The 24,009-nt window shown below is 44.0% G+C and overlaps 2 protein-coding genes across 2 annotated transcripts; one reads left to right on the forward strand and one right to left on the reverse strand.

Moving 5' to 3' along the window:
- Positions 1-337: 337 nt before the first annotated feature.
- On the reverse strand, positions 338-13,162 carry LOC119461156 (protein transport protein Sec61 subunit alpha). The gene is made up of 11 exons (XM_037722372.2): positions 13,005-13,162; positions 12,041-12,108; positions 11,862-11,927; positions 10,759-10,969; positions 9,956-10,219; positions 8,250-8,410; positions 7,282-7,422; positions 6,752-6,808; positions 5,843-6,034; positions 4,783-4,930; positions 338-1,215 (listed from the first exon to the last, which is right to left on the reverse strand). The coding sequence occupies exons 1-11, from the start codon at positions 13,009-13,011 to the stop codon at positions 1,100-1,102; spliced, it is 1,431 nt and encodes a 476-aa protein (XP_037578300.1). The 5' UTR covers positions 13,012-13,162; the 3' UTR covers positions 338-1,099.
- A 259-nt stretch (positions 13,163-13,421) lies between these two features.
- On the forward strand, positions 13,422-21,158 carry LOC119461158 (uncharacterized). Its single transcript, XM_037722374.2, has 9 exons — positions 13,422-13,678; positions 15,187-15,269; positions 17,466-17,566; positions 17,663-17,728; positions 18,020-18,087; positions 18,920-19,052; positions 19,137-19,215; positions 20,867-20,931; positions 21,032-21,158. The coding sequence occupies exons 2-9, from the start codon at positions 15,188-15,190 to the stop codon at positions 21,044-21,046; spliced, it is 609 nt and encodes a 202-aa protein (XP_037578302.1). The 5' UTR covers positions 13,422-13,678; position 15,187; the 3' UTR covers positions 21,047-21,158.
- The last annotated feature ends 2,851 nt before the right edge of the window (positions 21,159-24,009 follow it).

Below are 24,009 nucleotides of genomic sequence, written 5' to 3' on the forward strand. Positions count from 1 at the left end.
ATGCAGTTAAAATTGTAGGCCACCTTTGTACGCCAAAGCTTAAAGTAAAAATGTGGCTTTATCACCTTTTGTACGTTGCAGATAAGCAAGCGCAGTCGCAACCAAAAAAGGTTCAGTGAAGAGCTGGCTGTATTTCAAAATACCTTGCCTGGTGCATCATGTAGTCATTTCAGTTTGCACAACAGGCGCATGACTGCAACAATATTTAAAGCGCGTTTTATTCAGTAGAGCGTCTCTGATCTCTTCCATGCATGACATAATACAGTTCCCCACCCAAGCGCAGTTTCAAAGATGCACAGCAAGTGTCTATGCATAACTTACACAGGGCAAACGCCACTATTGCTGAAGAGTCCTTTATTTTTTCCACTTGCGCATGTCATACATATTATACATGACAAATCCATCTGCCAATCCATATATTATCATGACCTCCAAAAAAGGCCAGTTTGGGTATTGTTCATACAAAAATGTTCACAAAGCTCCAGTGTGCGCATAACTTTCCAGATTCCTAGGGGGGGAAAAAAAAAAAAAAGTCTGCCTTTGACATGGTCAACACTGAATCGTGTTGCAGCAGCAACTATACAGCAGCAAATGGACATAGCTTTAAAAAGAAAAGGTAAAAAAAAAAAAGCACTTGATACATGACTGATACGCAAGTGTGACATTCTCAAAACCTGCAACACAATGTCTAAGTATGTACAATAAAAATTCATTCTCTGCTGCCTCACATGTTAAACATGAAAGACAGTAAGTACAGGGAAAAAAAAAAAAAAAAACATGCTTGCTGTGACAAAGGTGGTTGTTGCAAGCGTCGAAAAAGATGTGAAAGAACTCTCCTTCTCGGCCATGCTGTTTGACAACTTCTCAGTGGAACACAAATGTTGTGGACAGGCATCTGTCATCCTTCCAAGTCTTCCCCAGAGTTCTTAAGGCAGCCATCACAACCCCAACACTCCTTGACGTCCATGTCGCCACTTATAGGGGACTTGCCTTGCAGCCATCTCAACAAGGTGGTTGTCTTAATGTTTTTAAATACATGTACACTGACAAAAAAAAAAAGAAAACAAGAACAACACGGAAGAGAGAACAGTTGAGTCGCCTAGAAGAGCAGTGTGCTCATGCCGCCCATGTCACCCTGTTCCTTGATGAAGATTTCGAAGTACTGGTAGATGATTGTGACGGCAAGAAGGATACCCGTGCCACTGCCAATGGCACCTGTGCAAGAGAAAAGAAGGCAAAGGTTAGAATGAGGCATAACTATGTGTGACAAAATGTTTACTCAAATAGCTCGCTACGAATGTGTATGATCGAGGAACTGAGGCTTCCACTAATCTGACTCCGATTAATTTAACCCTAACTGAAGGACCTGGCTGGCACCCATACAATTATATGAGCCAAGACTCATTATTTCTATCATAAAATTTGCCCTTGCTGGTTAATTCGAACTTGTCTCGTCCACACATATACATTAAAGCCACATTAAAGCCCCTATATATAAAAAGTAGCGTCACGCTTTGAAGAATGCCGCCGCCTCCTCGCACACCCTGTCCGAGGCTGACGCCGCGTCGGTATTGGCCTAATGGCATCACGTGGACCGTCGAGCCCCCAGGCGCTGGCTGCGTTTGTTTACGATCACGCTTCATCGCCATTTTCGCCCGAGAAGCGTCTACCGACTGGCGAGGAGCACGACGATAGCGACGAACACAGTCGGCGATCGTCAAATCTGATCAGCGGTGAAAGATAAACAAGTGCACGTGTTTCAAGCGGTGTAGGTGGCGCAACAGTCGAAAAAGGAGCGCGAAAGAGAGGAGAAACGAGGAGGAGAGTGTCGCTACTTTTTATATATAGGGGCTTTAATATACATACCCGCGCCATTGTCGCCACATGTGCCTGTGCTATTGGGGTTGTGCCTGACCCGAATGGGGACCCCAATTGCGCGGGTCTTGGCAGCACTATAAAACAGTGAATGCGTCTAGACATGCTATTTTCACTGAAAATGCCAATTTCTGGCCTGCCCTCAGCTGAGTTTCAAGTGAAGCTCACAATGAATAGTTACCATATTTCCCATTCTAACCCACACAAAATAGTTCTGAAGGTTGAATGCACATAACTGGATACAAAACTGTGTTCGCGCCGTTGGCAATAACCTATTGCCAGGTTTGACATCATTGCCACTGTCATCAAAACATGACAAGAGAACAAGTTTTTGTGCAAGCTGGCGATGATTATGCAGATTTTTTTCACGAACGTTCATTAAAGAGACAAGTTACTTTGCTTGCTAAGGCTACTGGCAACAAGCTGTATGACAGATTTTTTGATGTTTGAGAGTCTTGCAATGCATGACAAACTAGCAAAGTGGTTAGTCCAGGCATGGGCAACCACTCCATTCACTGTGGTTGTGTAATCATTTCAAGAAATGTGGAATATCAAACACTGTGGGAAACAAAGGGAACATAGTGTGGCTCATACCGACAAAGAGCTGCCCGAGAGTGACCACCCCCCCCCCGACGATAGATATTAAGCATAAAAAATTTCGGACATATGAAGGACTCTGCAGTTTTCATCTTCCAAATTTCCAGGATTTGAGGAATGCCGTTTTTTTTTTTTTTTTCTTTCTATAAAACTGGGTGGGTGCTAGGTTTGGGGGCGTGTTAGATTCAGGTAAACACTTCTATCTCTTCTGTTATTTGACCCACCGGATAACGGTATAGTTCCAATGGGGCCATTGAAGTTTAATTATGAAGGTTGAAATTGTCAACTGTAGTAATCAGCAGGTCAAAGGCTGCTTTCTGCTTGCACATCTAGAAGAGATGTGACGACATCAAGGGGTTGTGCAAGAGCTAGCAATATAACTATGAACATTCCACAATCGCCATCTAAGACAAGTGTGTGCGTGCGCACGCGTGGGGGAGGGGGGGGGCAACATTAAAGCAACATTGTTGTTAATTCAACCCTGACAGGACCGACGTAACTGACCGAATTATGTGGCAGGTCGAATTAAGATGCAGCAAAAATGTCAAAACACGCAGCTGATTCATTTGCCAGTATTTGCCCGATAAAAATCTGCCTCTGAACCAAACCCGCCTTCCCAAAGTGCCCTATGACTATGCTTCCTCCGGCTATATTCTATGCGTTTTACACCAGAAAGAAAGCGGAAAACTAATGTAGAAATGACATCTAAAGGGGCCTTGAACCACTCCTTATTGAACTTGAGAAATGCATTTGAAGTTAAAATAGACTATTTCAGAAATACTTTGCCACAAAGAGCACTTCAATGCGTTCAGCAGAAGCGGAGTTAATCGCAATCAAAGTTTGCGAATGATCCCCTTCGTGGTGCTCCCGCTCGTTCTTCACCGTCTTGCACTGTGAAGGTTACGGCAGAGCAGGGCATGCCCACAATACTCCGTCTACCGAACGTCACCATGGTGCGCAGTTCAAATTTGATTTTAGATCTTCATGTAGACGCCACTATTTCAGACTTTGGTACCAACAACGTGCCAAATGCGGTTGTCCTCGGCGAGTGGACTCAACGCGGCACACCATGGCAGCCGCGGTATCTACGCTACACAGCAGACCGCAGCTACAGGCTACTGTAGTGCATATGCACGGCGTTTGCTTTGTGCACGACAGGGCTTGAGTACGCATTTGCCCTCGGATGCTCCTGTCTGGCTGCGCCACGTGGTGGTCCGGCTTTGTCCTGCACCAGCTTGACTGATGGATAGTGGCCACATCCAACTTGTGCATTTTGAAGCGCTTTCAATAGCTCAATACAAAGCGAAGTCTGCCAAGGCGTCTAGCCAGGATCGGCGAGCACGTGCTGCCATCATGCATGCCTGTGGTCCGACCTTAAGTTTCACGTGGTTCGAGGCTAGTTGAGTGTCCAAAACTAATCAAAATTAGTGAGACCCGACGCCTACAACACCAATAAGCAGTCTGGCCAAAGTTTAGTTGCTACGCGAGCAGCCGAGTGTGGGCAGAAAATAGTCGGCTTCTTTTGGAAGTATGTAATACTTATCGAAACTTGAAAGCAGATTTGTGCTTACTTCAGCCTGTTTATTAAACTGCGTCAATAAATAACACAGTGACAGTAAAAATATGCGCACTAACACCCTTCTTGATTGATGCCAGCTATTGGCCAATTGCAGCTGCGTATGGGAATATGCTATATGCAAAATATAGCACTGAAAAAGAGTGAGGAGAAGGCTTCTATTGAAAAGAGAGTGTTTGAGAAAAAGGTGACTTCGTGCTTCGGTTGCGAGCTCCATGTGCTGTGCACTACTGCAAAATTTGGCTGAGATGTTCGCAGCAGCGTATGCTATCCGCAGACTCTGTATGCTATCTGCAGACTGCGACTAAGAAAGTAGAAATCTAATACGCACCCCATTTTTTAGCAAGAAAAATGGGCAAGAGTTGTGCTGAACCACGGCGACTGGGGGTTTCCTAAAGTCAGCTTCCTGTTATGCGGTAAAGCATACGAAAGATGCGAACATGGCTTTGGTTTCACATTCGATTGCATCATGCAGGCAATTTACAGCCCAATTGTCTAGGAAAAGGGGTCAGGTGCATGCATGCTGCCTGATCAAGTTCTAATTATTCGGCGCTGGCCAATTTTAGGATCGAAATAACAAAATTTTGGGCCCATAGAAATGCACGAGCGCCGGCTGTTACCTTGGGTTGGGGTCGAATTATCCTGAGTCAAATTAATAAAAGTCTACTGTAGATCATGAAAGCTGTGAAAGTCAGTGGAAAGCAGTATTTCAAAGTGAAGTCGTTGCCACGTACCCAGGAAGTCGGCGAGCACCGATAAGGCTCCGATGCACAGGCCTCCAAATGCTGCTGCAGTGGGGATGTACCTGTTCAGTTCATGGATCATGGACTTTTCTCTGTGACCACGCATCACCATTTGTTGCTCCTTTAGTTGCTTGGCAACCTGGGTGATGACAAAAATGGTTTTCCAACTCACAATCTTCACGTACCAAATCTAATTCAAAAATGTCGCAGTTTCACCCGAAAAGTGAAGCATCAATTGCGATAGCAAATTGGTAGAGAGCTATACAGAGTAAGGATAGTAGTTTTATCAGCTGTATAAAATTGGACATGCAGCAGCACCAGCAACGCGCAGAACTGTTGTTGACGCCGTTGGCGTTTTTCCCGCGTTCGTACCGAACCTTAGTGACTGTTGCTGGTGTCTCTGGGGGTGGCTCGGAGGTTTTCGATGAGATCAGAACGGGACACTCGTCGAGCAGCGCCCGAAGTCTTAACCACCTTCTCGCCTCGCAACATTTTTATATAAATACGCATTTGGTGCTGCAGCTGAACGTTGCCTCCCCTCCCTCCCGTCCCCCCACGGCCTTTCGCGCGACGGAAAAAGTCGCTTAATTCTGCAGCCTTTGAGGGAGCACGGTGCAGAACGCGCATTTGCTCTCCGACGCGAGTTCACTCCCTGTGAAAGCGCACGTCCCACGCGCACTTTCACTCGCACATAAAGCATGCGGCGCAGGATTTCATCGCCGTTTGACGTCATACGGAACCTCATGGCGACGGCAGAAATCCGCTTTGAGTGTCCATATAATTGCTATCGCAATAAAACATTTTAAACCATGTTCATTGTATCAGTCTGCAAGAAATGGCACTTATGGGTCATTTACTACTGTCTTTTCTTATTTACTATTATCTAAACAAGATGCAAAAATCAATCTTCATTTTCAAATTAGAACACGATACCCGATGTGCACTTTTCTTTTGTTACGATTATGGTCAATTATGCAAACTTCACTGAACTGCCTTTCTCCTTTAATTAGCATTTATAGCGCAGACAAATGCAGAGAACACTTTCACTTACATCCTTGGCACTAGAGCCTGACACCTCTATCCACGTCTTGGAGAAGAAGGCGCAGGAGCCCAGCATGAAGACAATGTACAGCACTGCATGGACGGGATCTTCCAAAATGTGAGCCAAGTTCTCGGGTGGCGAGAGGTAGTAACACAGGCCTCCGATGGGGTAAGCCCTGGCAGGACCCGCGCCACCAACGTCCTACGGAAGAACGATGAACAAGGTTCACAAAAAAACCTTGGCAGGATCATCCAAATCCAAGGAACTTGCATACAACACACGGACGCAAGACGGATTGGATGGAGCAGACACACACAGCGCTGACTCACAAAACAATTATTGCAGAAAAGGCTAGCAGTACACAGTAAACCCGTGTTATAACTAAGCCGCTTTATTCAAAGTTCTACGAGGTCCCGACTACAGTCGATGCACCAGATTATTCGAAGTGCAGTGGTGCCGGATTCTGCTTAATGTGTAGTGCGAAGCAGGAAATCTGAGAAACAGTTTGGTGCAGCGTACGTGGTAACACTTTTCTTCTTTGTGTTAACCTGGACCGGCAAAGGCCACACAGTGGCAGATCCTGTGGACTGAAGCTACATCATGCAATCATAACTGACAGACAAGGCAGCAGCTGGTGGGTGTCTTCAGAATCTTACTGTTATGTTGCTCCCATAGGGCACAGCTATGTTTCAATGTAATGTACTCTGTTTTGCAAGCCTTTACATCATTCGAGTGCGTTTCTATTGTTAGTATGGCTCTCTAGAGCCGCTCTAATTTTAACAAAACAGTGCTTAGTATTATGTACTCTATTTACTGCCCTGACCATTTCATTACAATGAGAGCTTTCTTCATGCAGTCGACTTCCATTAATGGGTGTCTATGCACATAAAAGAGAAACAAAGTAGCGGAAGCACTTACCGCCCAGACTCCCAAGAGGTTGACAAATACGTTTCCGCTGAACTTGACGGCAAGCATCTGGGTGTGCAGAGGGGAAAAAAAAGAAAGAGGGAGAGAGAATTAGGGCAGATTCAAGACAAACAACAATTGACACAGACTCTAAGGAAAAGTTTTAGCATATCGCTGACAAGATTTCACATTTTGAAACAACACAAGTACATTTGGAACAACGCAAGTTATGAAACAACACAACACCTCAATTCCTGCAGCTATCATCATCATACCCAATATTATTAAATATTGTAGCGGCAACTTTAAGTGTCTTAAGACCCTAAGTTTCTAATGACATTAACTATGCCTGTGTAATATTCATATCAATTCTAAGTCTCCTGAGCTTCTTTAACACGCTCTTAAGTTTCAATTACAGAAGCGTTCTATCCCACACCATTATTGTGGCTGTGAACAGAACCTGTGGCTCTCATGATCAGCAGTCAAATGCCATAGCCAATGAGTCACCACGGTGGATCAAAGAGGATCTTGCAGTGGCTCACCTGAGAGATGACGTACAGGTTGGAGACGAGTGCGGACTGCAAAATGATGGGGATGTTGGACGTGTAGAAGAGCTTGATGGGGTAAGAGCTGTACTGTCCACGGTAGCGGGCAGACTTGATGGGAAGATCCACACGGAAGCCCTATAGAAAAAAGAGGGAGGACACAAATGGTCTCTTTCCCGTTTTTGTTCCGCCCGAGCGGGGCAGCAGGTCTCTCGGCAAGGAGCTCCTAAACTGGGTACTACCGGGTACTGTTTTTTGGATGGCATTATAGGGTTCCGTTAACACTAAGATCCATTCATGTGCCTATTCCCATTCCCCCTCTTACTTCACCACTATAAAGTGAGCAATTTCCAAGCAGCCCTATGGTTCACAGACAGGCATTCAGTGGCTGCATTTTGCAACAAGCCTCTTTACATTGAATTCTTTTTTACCCATCATTGGCTCACACGACACCCTGCCTCCGTTATTGCTGGGATCAGCATCTCGGCACGAAAGACGAAGTAAAATTAATGGAATTGTAGAAAAATAATCCTTACGGAGTACAGTCCCCATGTTGTCAATTTTCAGCACAGTAAGCTCCTGTGACTTCAAGTAACTTAACATCAGACCTTGAATTATGAGCAATCGTTGCATTCACACAGAAGCAAAAATAACACTCCCAATGTCAGGCTGCCGAAGAGCTGCTTTTATTCACCGCTTCTATGTTTATTGAAATAGGTGAAAATAAAATGATAGGTTGATTGATTGATAATTAAGCAAACAAATTGCCATACACCCTGTACCTCCAGTGACTATTGCATGCACAGCCCAGCGTCTGGGCAAGGATATGTGAATATCACAGGACTCTCATGAGCTGGCAAGCTGTCATTTGTATTACTGTTCTTTTTATACATTCCTTCTGCACACTACAATAAGGCCCAAGGCTAACGAGCAACAACACAAGGTCAAGCAAACAAAGTGTGTACCTGGAAGTATATGACTATGGCAAAGACGAGGACTGTGGCCAGCAGGTTCATGAGGTTGGGCAGGTTGGCACGGTAGAAGGCCTCTCGCAGGGCGCGCACCTTGTCCGACCGGGTGGCCAGAAGGTGGAAGAGCGCAATGATGGCACCCTCAAATTCAGTGCCTGCACGGAGTGCACCAAGAAATCCCCTTAGTAAGCTCACTAATTGCAGTGACAAATGTGTACTCTATGAAGAGGGTCAAATTGTCAATAGTGTAATCGACCCTTATATACAAACCGTGGCAGCAGCATATTCGTGATACCAGAAATCTTCCTATATTGTGCGTTTGTGACACCATAGTTGGCCAAGAAAAATGAAGTAATTTGTCCAGTAGTAAAGTACAGGTACACGTTATTAACTTGTTCAACCATAAGAAACGCACCACATCGTTGTGCTCTTGGGACCCACAATGTTGCCAGTACACAGAATACATAATCATAAATTTTGAGCCGAGGAGCATCAAAGTAAAGAGAAGCGAAGACGTGTGCCTTAGAAATCACCAGGAGAGTGCCCTTTCAACAAATTCCTGTATGGTAACGTTTGTTGGATGGCACCGTTGCAAGCCCCCAAATAGGAAAAGAGCACTTTAGTTTTGTGCCCACTGTAGTTCATAGAAATCCCTATGCTGTTCGCATTGCATCAGCAGCTGAGTAGACTGGCTGTTCCGAGATTTAAAGAGTGCGTATGGTTCAACTTTCGGCTGTTCCCACAGTGCACATTGGTGCAGTACTTCGCACACACAAATGCTATTGCGTGGTCTACACACTGCATTTTGTTTGTATGCAAATGCCTAAATACGGTGAAGTGCCTTTCAAAACAGTTAAAAACTTCTCACACTAAGACATTAATAGGAGAGAATGGTGTGGAAAACTGCCTTTTTAACATGCAAGAAAAAAAAAAAAAAGAGAAGAAAATGATCGCACAACCATACTTTCTGTGCTACTATTATCACAAGGCTGACAGTGTTCCTGCAAAAAAAAAAAAAAAAAGTGTCGGGTTCCTAGGCGCTTCCAAGGCCCAGACAAGGTGTTTACAGTGTGAAAACAAAACACTGATTTTCACAGCGAGCAACAATTATATTTTTGTTGCATAAAATAGAGGCACAGCTAAAGGTAACTACCACAAGCTGCCAACAGGAAAGGATTGGCTTGAATTTTGCATTGCAAGAACTTTTATGCCAGATTTCTTAACTTTAGCCAAAAACAAAAGCCATTATTTTTAAGTACTTCGTGAAATATGAGGGCTTTCAATGGCTTGAAAAAGGCGTTTTGATAATTAAGGGCGTTCAAAGGTTTTAAGGATTACTATGAACCCTGTGACGCATTGGTGCTCATAGCCACTCTGCTACTGTTACAAGCAGCTCAATCACGTAGGTCTCAACAATTCATACCCCACCTCTCCCTTTCATGCCTATTCCTATAGGTGGTGCCCAAACCATGGTGACCACGACGTGATTCCGGCTCCAGCAATAGCTTCCATTGAATGCAGTCAGCAAAAGCATAGCCTTCGAGATAAGTTTCTTTTACTCAGCGAGAGTCATTGCTGTGGCTTAGATTTGAACACCACCTAACTGGCAACCACACATGGGTGTCAGCACAAACTGATGAAAACAAAATTCACTGCCACAATGTGCACAAAAGCAAGTGCACACTTTTCTTGTGACTTACCTCGGCCAGTGTTCACTGTGGCTGGACTGAAGGCCTTCCAGACGATGGTCTCACAGATGTTGGTGGCAATGAAGAGAGAGATACCAGAGCCCAATCCATAGCCCTTCTGTAGCAGTTCATCCAACAAAAGCACGATGAGACCCGCCACAAACAACTGGATGATGATGAGGAAGCAGACGCCAGCACCAATGTCGGCTGGGTCCCCGTACATGCCCGTCATGACGTACACGATCGCCTGGCCAATTGTGATCACCATACCAAACACTGAAAAACAATTCAGAGGGCAAAGATGTGGGAAAATGCCAGCACCTTCAAGCATCAAAACACCTGAAGTGTTTTTATCCAGCACTATGTTTGCTAACTATGAAAGGGAGGTTGTTAGCTGCAACTGGCCCTAACCTTGTAAGGGTTGCCAGAAAGCAGTCACTTGCAACTTCAATTTAGCCAAAAGGTATTCTACATCCACAGTGACTTTGTTGCTCCAAAAACATTTACAAATGAATTTACTCAATATGGCTATACAATTTTTTCATAGCGCCACGTGGTCAGGCCATGCCCCATTGTTGTTCCTGGGGCTCTGAAGTAATGACAAGCTGTTTTGTCATGTCCATTTCCTTTGTGCATTTCCCAATATAATTACATAATCATGCACCAACAAGCTCAATTCTTCATTCTTTTGCAACATTTTCCTTCACTTTGCTTCAATATCTCATCAAAGAGCCACTATAACACCCTTCTACAACCCAACAAAACATCTGCCTCTGCAGACAAAGCAGTTTACGAAATGAACGATTGATATTCACATTTCTGCGCGCCGTTGAAGAGTGCCCTGTCCTTCGGCGTGTCGCCAACCTCAATGATCTTTGCTCCAGCCAGAAGCTGCATGATGAGACCTGATGTGACGATAGGCGAGATGCCCAGTTCCATGAGGGTGCCTCGGTTTGAGGCGAGAATGACTCGCATCCAGTAGAAAGGATCTGCGGAGTCTGAAGACATGATCCCAAAAAGTGGGATCTGCAGAGAAAAAGAAAAAAAAAAAAAAGTTAGTCGAACAGCTAGAAGTAAAACCACATATGTTCCCTTGGCTATTCAGAAATTCAATTAAATATGGCCCTAAACAGAAATTATGGGTTGTGATTACACATACTTGTATGCACAAAACATCACATTAAAACAGATGTGTAGTCACACCGGAATGAACCACGAACGTGAGAGCGTGAATGAGAAGGCTACCTTTCCACATTTGCCACTCTGAACAACATTGAGGCGATTCCTTCACAGCTGCTTCGATTTGGTGCTAGAGTGCACTTAGCATCTAGCTGCACCCCAATCACACAACTCACTTTGAAGTAATCAGGTGTAGGAAGTTTCTTTATTTCTTTCGCAATCGGTCTTCATCCGAGCGTGACGGCACATATTAGCCGCTGACGATTACACAAGCAGAGTCGGTGACATGATATTGTAGTTGCACCCATCAAGATGTACAACCGCCTGAATATAGAACATGAGCACCCTTACTTATTTGTGCCTTATGATTGCCCTCTTGCCAGATGTTTTTTGCCAAATTCGGCACCTTGGAAAGTACCCTTGGGAACTTTGCATGCCTAGGAATGAACAATGTGACTCTCTCTCACTAGGCTTCATTAAATTGTCCAATTATGTCTGGAAACAAACGAACGCTGCCCATGGCAAAAATAGGAATCTAACTGCACCCGTCAAACTGCACAAAGGATGCTTGCAACAATACATTTTTCCTGGTTAACTTTGACTTTTGATACTGTGCACGACCATAATTCGTAGTGAGCATTAAGCCATATGCTACAAGTATTCGCCGATATTTAAACGTGTTCTTTAAGCAGTACACAATGCTTGGTGATATCGAGGTCAACTACTACTTCAGTCTCACCTGGCAACAAACGAGGAAGATGAAAAGTGTTATCGCCGTCCATAGCACCTTTTCTCTGAACTGAATCTGGAATCAAAAGAAAAAACGCAGAATGTAGTGCTGTAAATATAACTGCACTGTGAGAAACCTAAAGCCCAAGTATGTTAACTTACAACACAAACACCTGAAGTATTGCTTACCTTTCGTTCTGGCTTTGCGACTTCAGGTAGAATACCACAAAAGGGCTTTATAACTTCCAAAAACTTTACTGCAAAGACAAAAATGCTACAATTAGATAACAGCCTCCTTTCTACGTCTACAATACCAATTCATATATCGTATGTTAGTCCAATTTTTGAGCCCTTCATATGATCGTGGTGCGATTGTGCAAAAAAAAAAAAAAAAAAAAAAACGTTTCCACATTGTTACGGGTAATTTGCATGCTTCGTTGGATATCTACGTATGTCTATGAACAAAAAATGGTGCAATACATGCACGTCATAATACGGCATTAGCCTGGTAGCTGCATCTACAGCGATAAGGTGCGCAATATAGAGGTAGCATTAGCTGTTAGAACTGCAAAACATTTTGAACCCTTTAAAGGTGTTGCAAACCCTGATGAACTGCGCTCACTCGTGTCAAAATTTTCACGGTCATGAACACGAACAAATGACCCTCACTATAACGACGGCAGACCAAGAGCGGATTTGCTCTTATCACGCGTTTTAGTCATACTGCAAGCAAAATCAATCTTTAACGACAAGCGATAAACCAAGATGTATTGTCAGACCGGCTGTTGCACGTCCCCGGCAACGTGTCAACGTCACCAGACTGACACTCAAAGCGGCGTTCACGATGACCCCGAAAACCGAGTTCGCTGAAGTCCACGCTACCGAAATAACTGCGCGATCGCATTCGAGTAGGGCACACTGAATGACAGAGCAAAGCTTGTCATAATGTACAATTCGTGGGGCGACTACTAAATGTTGTTGAACGGTGCCTTCGGAGCTCAACTACGTGAGCACAAAGAAAGCCGGCAGAATGTTCCCAAAAAACCCTTATCCACGGTGCATCCATCCTAACAAGGGATGTTGAATCGCCCTCGTAAAGAACACCAAAACGTCAAGCACTATCTGAAAAGTCTTGAAAAATCGCTCTACTTACTTCCCATGTTGCTCGCTTGAGAGACCGCTGCTTAAGTATGTGTAGTGTGTACGACGGCCGACGGCAAACTGTCCCACCACACACACACACACAGCCGCCAGCGGCAGCTAACAACCGGATAGCGCAGCGTACACCGGAGCAAAAGAAGTGACCACGTCGCCAGCGTTGCGCATGACGTTGCAGCCGCCCATTGTGGAGGGCATGCGCGCGTTCTGCGACTGCCTTTGGCCAAACTGCGCTAAAGCAAATATAAGGATATGACACGTTAGCTCAATTGTTGGCATATTATAATTATTGTCAGTGTAAAAAATTAAACTATGAGTGCAGAGTAAACTAATCGGCGCATCTTCTATTTACAAAATACCAAATTAAAATAAAAAAAGTGGTTTCGAAACTCTGATTATGTTCCCTCCCTCTTCCCGCCGCTTCACTCACAGCAGTAGCCATTGCATCGGTGGGAAGATTTGTTTATTGCTGCGCTGAGCCGTGCTTGCAGCATAGTTTTGAGACCCAGCACTGCAGTAGCGGTGCGTTTATCGCGAAATTAATTCATGTGGCCGTCCCGTGACCGTCGACGGTGCCGTTCCTTCCGATTAGCTAAGTTCTAACGAAGCCTTTGTGCGCTCGTCGCTTACTGGTTCTGGGCTGACCAACCAAGTGGCTGTCGCTTCCAGGTTTGTCCTTTTATCGTGACTTTGACCAATAGGTTGTCTGGTTCGTCATTCGAAGCTGACGCACCGAATTAAACATCGCCCGCGATACGAAGCACGTGCTGCGATACAGAAACTCCGCGGGGTTGAAAGTTGGAGTTTTTTCGGTCCGCCTGTAGTCGGCACGGAGGTGGTGATGTTTCGGGGAGCACGGGAGAATGTCAAGGCGAACAGGCATAGCTGCTGGCATTTGCCGACGACGCATCTCTCGCGATGCGCCGTGTTTGTGCAGTTTGCGCCGCTGTTTTACGATAGCTCCGTAATCGCGTTGCGATAGACTGGAAGCAGATGCGTCGATCATTTAGAAAGATTTAGGAAGAAAAGGCCTAGCAGTTTCGGTGGACCGCTTTCGAGAGCAAGTTTTTTCTCGCTACGGTTTTTGTTTTGCGCGTACGCAGTGCACTGCTGCAATGGCAGGGGAGTCGCATCCCGTTGGCCCCCTTTCTAGGCTGCCGTTCTTCCGGGGTCTATTTTGAGCACGACCTGCAGGATTTTGAGTCCAACGTCGTGTCAGATGCCCCGGCCGATCGTGTTCAATGATGCTTGACCAAGCAAACAGGCGTCATTTATCGCGATTTCCAGTGCGGAAATATTTGCTCAATGATTGTGTAGATACGTACGCCTATGTCGCAACAGATAAATAGATTTAAAGCGGCACAAAAATGTTAAATTCTGCACCTCTTGTCTCAGCAGAAGTATTTAGGAGCGAATTCACCTTAAAGTGCTTCGTCACTGTCCTATGTTGCATGTAGTACACACTTATTTGCATGGACAGTTAAGGTGAACACACGAATAAATAAAAATTTGTGCGGCTTTGACATATTTTGTACTACGAAGACTGTTGTTCCTCATATGGCTAGCGCATGGCAAGTAGCAGTTATTTTGAAGGCGATATCTGTTTACTAATTTCTAAAAGAACTTGCGTTCATTTTCTGCTGGACAAAACTGTTACCTCTACTCAAATTACCATACATAATTCTCTACAACTTAAAAACAACTTAGCACCTTAGTTGACATGTGCATTTTAATTTATTTCACTACAAAATCTTGATTTGTAGCTGTCCTTAAGGTTTGAACGGCACAAGCTTCTGGAGCTTCAGTATCAAGTTACAAGTTTGACCATAACTGACCATATTCTCCATGTCTTTAGGGCAAACTTCCAAGATTGATGATGTCTAACTAAAATCTAAATGCGCTGGTTTGATGGGCGCAATTCTGGACACTCAAATCCTACGGTACTTTATTTATTTAGCCAATTGGTCCCTGTGTGGTCACTCTGTAAGTGTAAGCCAATCATGGTAGACAAAATAGTAAAAATTAGTGTCCTGGTTAGACCTATATTCATTGTGCCATGTGTCGTCTTAACCTGAAAATAAGTTTTGCACTCTTATTGCACTCTCGTTTTATTGTTGCATACTGTAATATTTTGTCTACATTTGACCGTGTCTCAAATTGAACCGCTTCTTTCCTAGGATGGAAAACGGCGATAACGATGGTGGCAACATTACCGACTCATTCCTCTCAGCAAGTGGCCAATACATAGTACATGCAGAAGGTATGGAATATAAAAGTTTTAGCATTACATAAACATGATAATGTAGATGTACACTTGAAAAATTTCATTGCAAGCAGCACTGCTGGAAGTCGCATGTTGTAACGCCGTGACGAATCAATGCAGTAGGACCATCAGAATTCCACTTATCCGACAGTGTTTGCTCAGTGGCTATGGTGTTGGGCTGCTGAGCACGAGGTCGCGGGATCGAATCCCGGCCACGGCGGCCGCATTTCGATGGGGGCGAAATGCGAAAACACCCGTGTACTTAGATTTAGGTGCACGTTAAAGAACCCCAGGTGGTCCAAATTTCCGGAGTCCCCCACTACGGCATGCCTCATAATCAGAACTGGTTTTGGCACGTAATACCCCATAATTTAATTTTTTTTTAAATCTGACAGTGTAAATGTGCTGGCAGCAGTAGCGCACCGACAGGGGGGGGTTCGGGTGTTCGGCCCCCTGAGGCCGAGTTAACCCCCCCCCCTCCACGCGTCCAGCCCCACCAGTCCAATGTGTAGCTTCAGTGCTCTGTTCACATTGCCATTACAATTCAGGAGGTGGCTTGAGGTCGAATTTTCCTCATTAGCAAAAAAACATTCTAGCACTGTCTTGTATTTATTCATTCACTCTTAAATTACTTCGAGTAAAACGCTGAAGAAATAAACATTGTCATCATCCTTGGTGTCATTCTATTACTATAATTATTAGGCATTTTATTTGGTGTTGGATTCCTCTGGCTAAAGCAAGGAAATTGCATATTATGCAAAGTGCTTGCTCCTCCCCCCCCCCGGCAGAGATCCTGGGTGCGCTACTGGCTGGCAGAAACTTAACCATCATGAAAAGACATTCCTGTATCGTTGTTTTTGAATAGTAAAAAGTTGTGCTACACAGCAGTGCTTCCTATAGTATTGTCACGTGTTGTGGTTGATCAGTGCACAATATGGCACCACCAGTGCTGCTGATGTTGGATGTATCTACGAATTAATGTTGGATATTTCACCACAAGAGAGTATCTGCTCCACTAAAGCTCTCTGTATTTGCTATTACTGTTTTCCTGTTGCAGCAATGAAGGCCCAGTTACAAAAGCTAGAAATTGCTTGTAGTCAATGCATCCATCAAGAAACTGGAATGTGTGGTGGTTGTTTCTGTGTATGGCCATCACTCTGGCATATCTGTTTCAAGCTGCATAGCAAAGCTACAAGAAAAGATCGCTTCTATATGAGCCCTTTGTGTTCTAGAAACTTTTGTTGCTAGGTGCATAGACAGGACCAATATAAAAAATAGCAGGCGACACATTCAAGGCCATCAAAGGCCCTTGTTCTGGAGCTGAAATATTGAATGTGCTTTGGGGTATGTTCTTCAACAAGAAGGCTTCCTAGCAAGTGTTAGCAACTAATGTTTGAACTCTCCTTTCAGCAGAGATTGTTGCTTTAATACAAATCATGTTTTTCTTTTTATATTGTACCACCCTGCACACTAGCAGAAGCTTCATTTCCTTGCTTGATATAGCTATCCTTGTGCTGGAGGCACTGCATACTTGTGCACTGAAGCTCCAACCATGCATTAAAGCATGTAGGTATGATTGCATAATTTAGCAACCATAACATTGTCACAACATGGTTATGATTCACTGGAAATGAGGCACTGCTGCGCTCTGCAACCACAAGTTGATGGAATACGTCAAGTGGAGAAACATTTAACAGCACACTCAACTGTTCATTTCAGAGCACTCCGATAGTGCTACAAAAGGTCATGTCAACTGAGCTTTACTGCAAGCATAAAAAGGTCACAGTGGCAATAATGAAGCCATATCGTTGCTGCTAGGCCTTCCTTGTTCTCATAACATAGCTTTCAACTTGTCTTACACGACTTTTGTGGCACTGTCAGAGTGGTTTGAGGCAACCAGTAGTAGTAGTAGTAGTACACAACTTTATTTGAGGCGACCAGTAGAATGTACCATATGTTGTACCAGTTGGGCTAGTTGGTAGGAGCGCATAGCTGAAACGTATGCAAAAATGAGTCGACAAGTGTGGCGAATTGGGCTTGTTGGTACACCTTGCAAAAATGAGGACACGAAATTAGCCAGCACAAGTGTCGTACTTTTCGTTTTGTGTTGTGTCCTCGCTTTCCTTGCAATGTTTTTAGTCTGTCAGTACTTTATTTTCCGCACACTGGACAATCTGTCTCTGTCTTGTTCAGGCTCTCTGTCTGGCACGGAGGGTGAGGATGGTCTTGGAATTGCTGGTGATGGCTCTGACCAAGGTGACAGTCAGAAAGACACTGAACCCTTACGGGAACAGGTATGGTCACTACTTGAACTATGTGCACTGTATTGCGTGTACTTGCCTGTGCCTTCAGGATCTTTGAAGCCTGCCCTATTTTTGTCTCGTTTGCAGGATCGCTTTCTCCCTATTGCTAACGTCGCTCGAATAATGAAGAATGCCATTCCTAAAAGCGGAAAAGTAAGATTCACCTACTATACCACGAAGTTGTTGCTGTAGTGTAGCAGTTTTGGTCTTTTTCTCAAGCACGTCAAATATGTGCTAGAATGCAAATTCTACCTCTCTTTGTGTACACCTGGTTTTCTTCACCACTGCCTTTTGAAATGTTTGCCTTGTTCTTGCTAATTGCGTGCAAAAAAAATAAATGTGCTTTTAGCAGTAAGGAGCGTGCTTCTGAGATAAGTTGTTGTTGACCAAATCTTAAGCACTTAGATGCCTCCCACAGCTTGAATATTCTGTCTGTCTTTTCAGATTGCCAAAGATGCGAAGGAGTGTGTACAAGAATGTGTGTCCGAGTTTGTCAGTTTCATCACCAGCGAGTATCCTTGCCTGTGTGCCTATATTCACACTTATGCTGTTATTTGGAGAGTCCGATTAAATCTTGTTTAATTAACTCCCAAGCCATATATACTTCTGCTTGTCAAGGATAAGTCATACTCATTCACGGTGCACTTTTCGTGCAAGCCAAGCTTATGAGACGCTAAAGAATAATATTGAGTTGGGCTTAAGTAATATATAAGTGGCCATTTCAGACTTATTCGGTCTGCAGTGGGACACCCTATGCCAGTTCACTGTTCACAAACTTATTTGAACTCGAGGAGCATGTTTCCTTCTGTTAGGAGGATTACTTCTAGTTTTGCTGCTCTGTGTAAACATTGGTGTGCAACAAAAAGTCTGCTCCTTTGTATGTTGGCTGCATATCCTGGTGAAATGGGGTCCAATAGTAGTTTCAAACACTGCGGATGATAGCATTGCCAACACTGTAATTGCCCTTATTCCTTGATAGGCATAAACACATACATTTAACAAGAATTAATACACTGCTTCCTGAACTAGTCGTGTACACCAACTTCCACAGCAATCCAGCACAGCACAGTTTTTCTCAATGGCTGATTTAGATTTGAAAGCGCGGAGAGTGCTTTATTCAGGCCAATGCTTCTGGTTTACTATTGGAATTCCCTATAACTCGGTATTTTGTTGTAGAGGAAATTCCGTGAGATTTTTAAGGACTACAATTAAGGGTGACTGACAGTGAGAGTAATGTACATAAGACTACCACAGAGTGTTTTTTTTTTTAATGTTGTTTAAGCTGGTGCTAGTGTGACGAGAGTACAATTGGCAGATACAGAATTCCTAAGCTTTCTGTCCCAGAGCCAGTGACCGTTGCCACCAAGAGAAGAGGAAAACCATAAACGGAGAAGATATCCTCTTCGCCATGTCAACCCTGGGATTTGACAACTACATAGAACCACTGAAACTTTACCTACAAAAATACCGCGAGGTGGTGAGTGAAATGAATCACGAATTGTTCTTTGGGTAACTTGAAGCGCATTTCTAAATTGTGTTGTTTACATTCTTTATGCCACAGGCCATGAAAGGGGAGAAGAACCTTGGAACTGCGTCTGCATCTGAAACCTCACTTGAAGAGCTTGCAGACGACACATTCCGTGAGTGTCAGCCTGTTACAGTGCCCTTTCACCCTTCCTAGAACTTGCAGCTTGAACCGAGCTTCAAAAGCGCTTAAACAGGGTGCTTCATCACTCTATAGGCACATTTACATAAACGTTGACAGTGCATGGGATCATTTCTCAAGCATGTTGCATTCGTATAAGCAGAGATGTGTGGCTTTGTAAAAGAGGTGAAGTGTGAAACTCGACGCTGTGCCGTGCTGAGCATTGCCCACTGATTATTTTGCACAACTCATCACCATGTCTTGGATAAGTTATATCAGCATACCAGTAGCTACTTGTTAGTACTATTAAGCATGAAATTATCCCTTGTTTGTGTGGTTGGTTTCAGAATAGGGAGAAGTCGTAACATGTAAATGAATTAAAAAAGAAAATTCTTAAGATTCTAATGCAGAGTAGCCTGTTCACCACGAAACAAGTCAAACAGTGAAACAAAACTTCAGCCACTAGCAGCAGTGCGGATCTAACTCAGGCCACAGTGCCTATGTGTAAATGAGGACTGGATAAACTAACTACGGGGGCTACTATACAAGTCGCAAGCTCTGTATTTTCAAGTTGGCATAGGATGCCAACTTGAAAGCCCGCGTCACGCGTTTCACAATCAATTTAGCAAATGGCACATAAATGCAGCTAATGCTGGCCACAACTTGTAAAATGAGTTGGCAGTGTCCTGGTGGATATTGATTAGGAAAGTGTTGACATTTATTCATTAAAAAATATGAAAACAATGACAGCTGCAGTACAAACAGGGTGATTTGCACAATACTTCGTCCAGCATGGAAATGATAGGTAGAATGTGAATTTGTCTAAATTTCACCTTAGACTTGAGCAGCTTCCTCGCTTGTTTTAACCTAATATATTGTGATCTCAAATTTGTTGTATGGCAACGATTAGCCTCATGCACTCTCTGATTTCTACCACTGTACTGTAGCATTTTAATATATCTAAAATGGTCACCCATAGCAAGTGCCACTGCCCAAAAGCCATACAGATCCAGTGGCACACACTATCAGTAGTGTCGAGGGTTTATGAATTTGAGATTCCTTAACAGGATGCCGTAATCAACGTAAAACACTCCGTTGTTCTAAAGAAATGTGCGACTAGCACACAACACAGTTGAACCACAAACAAACGACAGCCATGTCATATCACAACAAAGCCATGCCATATTAATAAAGAATCCATGTAGTACTTACTACCTATCATTCCCATGGTGGTTACAGTGCCAGATTTCACTCTATACTGGTAATGTTAGTTTGAAACTCTATGGTGGCAGGGACTCCCATGGAATTTGCAACATCGTAATGACTTTAGTAGAGATTATGCCTGTAAATAACTTGCCGATGTCTTTACTAGTAATTGACTTATCAATTGAAGAATTTTATTTAATTAACACTGTACAACATATGGCTCCAATGTCAGCAGATTCCCATGCTATTGTGACCCTCCACTGTCACCTTGCAACATTATGGAACCTGTCATGTAAAAGATGGTGAATGGAATATGTATGCCAATGGTGCCTACACGAAGAATTTCACACTTGCACCTATAATTTCTTTTTTGAAGTTAAGAGTGAGGTGACTGATCATTTCGTTGCTGTCATACTAACATAGTACATTGGTGCTTGCAGCTAACATCCTTGCCCAGGAGCCAGCAACACAACAGAATGTCATTTTCACAACTTTTCCCAACCAGGCAAGTGTTTCTCATGCACCTCTATGAGTTCTGCCGAGTTCTGTGATGTTCAAAGTGTTAAGTCAGGTGTGCTTTTTTTCTTCTCGTTTCCTTTCAACAGGACCTTACTTTCTGAGCTGCAGCATACCTTGGTGATAAGGACCATCTGCAGGACCCGTGTTGGACGCACAGTTCCCATTATGTAAATAGTGTTATTAAAGCAGCAATCCCACACATTCTTACTTGAATTGTTGTGTGCGTGTGACTATATACAAGTACCGGAAGCTTTGCATGCTAGGCTTTGTCAAGAAAAAAATTACTGTAGTGAAAAAGACTGGCCTGTGCTTTGGCCACATTGTCAACACCTTGCTTGAGAGAAGAGCTCGCGCTCTCGGAACATGACAGTAGTGAACCGTAGCTCAAGAGATCTCTGTAGGTCACTCTTTCGTTGTTATTAAACTGTGCTACCATAAATTATACACTTGTACTTAAATTTGAACAGAATTTCTTTTGTAACAGATGTTTGTTGCAGCAATGCACTGGTTCCAGCGCTCCTGCAACTGCTGGTACATGGCCTGGCTCTAATTTTGTGTGAGGGAGTCCATAACCATTACTAAAGTTCTTACTGGTCATCTTCAACAGATGTTCTTCCACCTCTAAGGCTCCTGTGCTGCTAGAAACGTTACATACAGTTCGTTGCATTATTTTTATAACCTTGCCAGAGCTCATTCGATATCTCTGTGACCAATTTGCCCAGTTTAATAACCAAATTTCACGTAGGCTTGTTCCAACTTTTTCTCTGATTTAATAAGAGACTGCCACACAAGTGCATTTTCACCCACAATGTGCAGCGGTGACACGATAGTTTATGAAACAGTGCGCAGTACGCCTTGGACTGTTTGTTGGAGAGAACATTTGTAGGTGTGAGCGAGTAATCTTTCAAGTGAAAAAAGTGTGAATCATATTCGTTTATGGAAGTTGTGCCTCCCGGTGGTAATGAGGAAAGACTGCTTTTCTTAATCTTACGTGGCAATGAAAACATTTTTTTATTTATGGGAATAAATTGATGAAATTTGGCATGCAGGTGTGATTTGTTATGCTGTCATAGCTGAAATTAGTTTTGTGCTATCTATTATAGTTTTCAGGTTACAGCACTTGACAGCCTCTAATGGTCATCCACAAATTAATTACAGATGAGTTCGCCAAGAATTTCACATCAGAATGTTCACAAAGGCCCATTCTGTGCAATAAATCTATTGGTTTATTTTTTAAATTCCAAAATGAGCACAGAAATGCTATTTTGAACTTTACTATGCATTTCATCTTACAACTTTTGCAAAAAAAAAAAAAAAAAAACACTAAACTTTTTATGAGGTGCACATAAAAATAATAGCTTTATTGCACTCATCAATGTTTCAGAATCGAAGTGTGCAATAGACAAAATGATTGTCTTCATTCGTTCTGAAATGGCACTAGGATGACTGAAAGCAAATGCACAAAAATAATGAAAGCTGAGAAAATGGAGCTCAAAGTTTTATCTGTGGTAAACATTTAAATATTTACTTTGAGCACCTAAAACCCACCTGGGACTTAGTCCTTTGCCTGTGAGGACACGTTTTCTTTAAATTTTGATTGGTATGTAGATCGCAAAAAAAAAAAAAAAGTAAATAGAAAATTTTGACCAACACTTCAATTGCCGCATCCCCCCTTAAAATTGCATATTAGCAGTCAGCAAGGGTACCATTGTACAGGATGTTGCGAAAGTCGACAGTCCGAGCGGCCACGAAGGGTTCCATGTATGGTGCCATGCCAGGTGCCAAGAGGAGGAGTTATCCAGGGAGATTACAAAAACTGTTTTATATACAAAATGTACATTGTTTTACAAGAAGGGCTCCATGATATTGGAGCCATCTACGTGCTAACATCTTTGCATGTAGTAGCGTTTACATCTCCGAGCGTTCTACATGGTCAAGCGTCTCTACATGGTCGAGCGTGCTCTACATCGTCGAGCGTGCTCTACATCGTCGAGCGTGCTCTACATGGTCAAGCGTCCCTCACAACACTCAAGTCCCCTGTTTTATCCCTTCCGTTTCCCTCTTCCACACGACGAGGGAATACACTTTAGTTCTTTTAGCCAATGACAGTCTTTGATCAGGTGGCCATATCCCGCACGTGATGTGTCGTCGTTTCCCGCCGGGCTCCGCCTCCAATCTTGCTAGGTCGCCCCCGAACACAGGCAGCGGTTGACACCTTGGGAACCGAACGTTGATGTCGTTCCCCCCGGATTGCCAGACACTGGCCCCTTTCAAGATTCGCCCGCGGAACCAGGGAGGGCGGTGGCTGTCTCGAAAGGGCGCCAGGTTACGTCGCAGTCGGCGCTGGGCCTCGTCGTGGTTCGGGCGGCGCTGGTAATTCACGGAACCGCACCAAAGGGCGACGCTGCCGTTTAGCGACGCATGAGGTAGCCCGGAGACCAACTGCTAATCCCTTAGTCCCAGGTGACAATTCTCGGCCGCGAGAAAGGGCCGCCAGGTTGGTGCGTCTGAGTCGGCGCCGGCCTCCTTTGTCCCGAAGGACCGCCAGACACAACAGCACCCCCGCCGCCAGATGATGCATCGGGAGGTCGAGTTGTTCCATGCAGCTCGGCCGGTTTGATGCCTGCTTTGCTCAAAGCCATGGGGCCGCTGCTTCCAGGAATGAGGATCTTCCCGCCAAAGGCCTCTTCATAGGTGGGTTCTGACTGGACTGCAGAAATGCAAGATGACAAGCTCCAGGGAGCGACCTTTGTCAGCCACACACAATGCTGCAAGCGCCACTGCAAGCCAATCTCATCGCCAGACTTTACCAATTCCAAAAAATCTGACAGCCCCCTATCTAATGAAAACCCTAAACACAAGGTGCTCGTTGATCCGGACAAGTACCAAAAAAACGTCCGATGATGGGTCTTCGCAAATAGACACCGACTGGGTTTATGTAATGAAGCTAAGTAATATATGAATCAGAGCTTCCACAGATCAGGAAGGCGAAGGGAGAACTGACCTTCAGTAATTCATAGTTCGTAACACTTAGCACAAGAGAGCTACATAATCATTACATAAT

This window comes from Dermacentor silvarum, chromosome 8 (genome assembly GCF_013339745.2).
Source record: "Dermacentor silvarum isolate Dsil-2018 chromosome 8, BIME_Dsil_1.4, whole genome shotgun sequence".
NCBI lineage: Eukaryota > Metazoa > Arthropoda > Arachnida > Ixodida > Ixodidae > Dermacentor > Dermacentor silvarum.

Coding starts and splice junctions, on each gene's coding strand:
- LOC119461158 (XM_037722374.2), top strand. CDS start 15,188: ATGGAAAACGGCGATAACGATGGTGGCAACATTACCGACTCATTCCTC. Junction 17,729..18,019: donor CCATTCCTAAAAGCGGAAAA/GTAAGATTCACC, acceptor CTGTCTTTTCAG/ATTGCCAAAGATGCGAAGGA. Junction 19,216..20,866: donor GCTTGCAGACGACACATTCC/GTGAGTGTCAGC, acceptor TGGTGCTTGCAG/CTAACATCCTTGCCCAGGAG.
- LOC119461156 (XM_037722372.2), bottom strand. Junction 10,220..10,758: donor CTTCAACGGCGCGCAGAAAT/GTGAATATCAAT, acceptor ATTGTTTTTCAG/TGTTTGGTATGGTGATCACA. Junction 7,423..8,249: donor CCATAGTCATATACTTCCAG/GTACACACTTTG, acceptor TTTTTTCTATAG/GGCTTCCGTGTGGATCTTCC.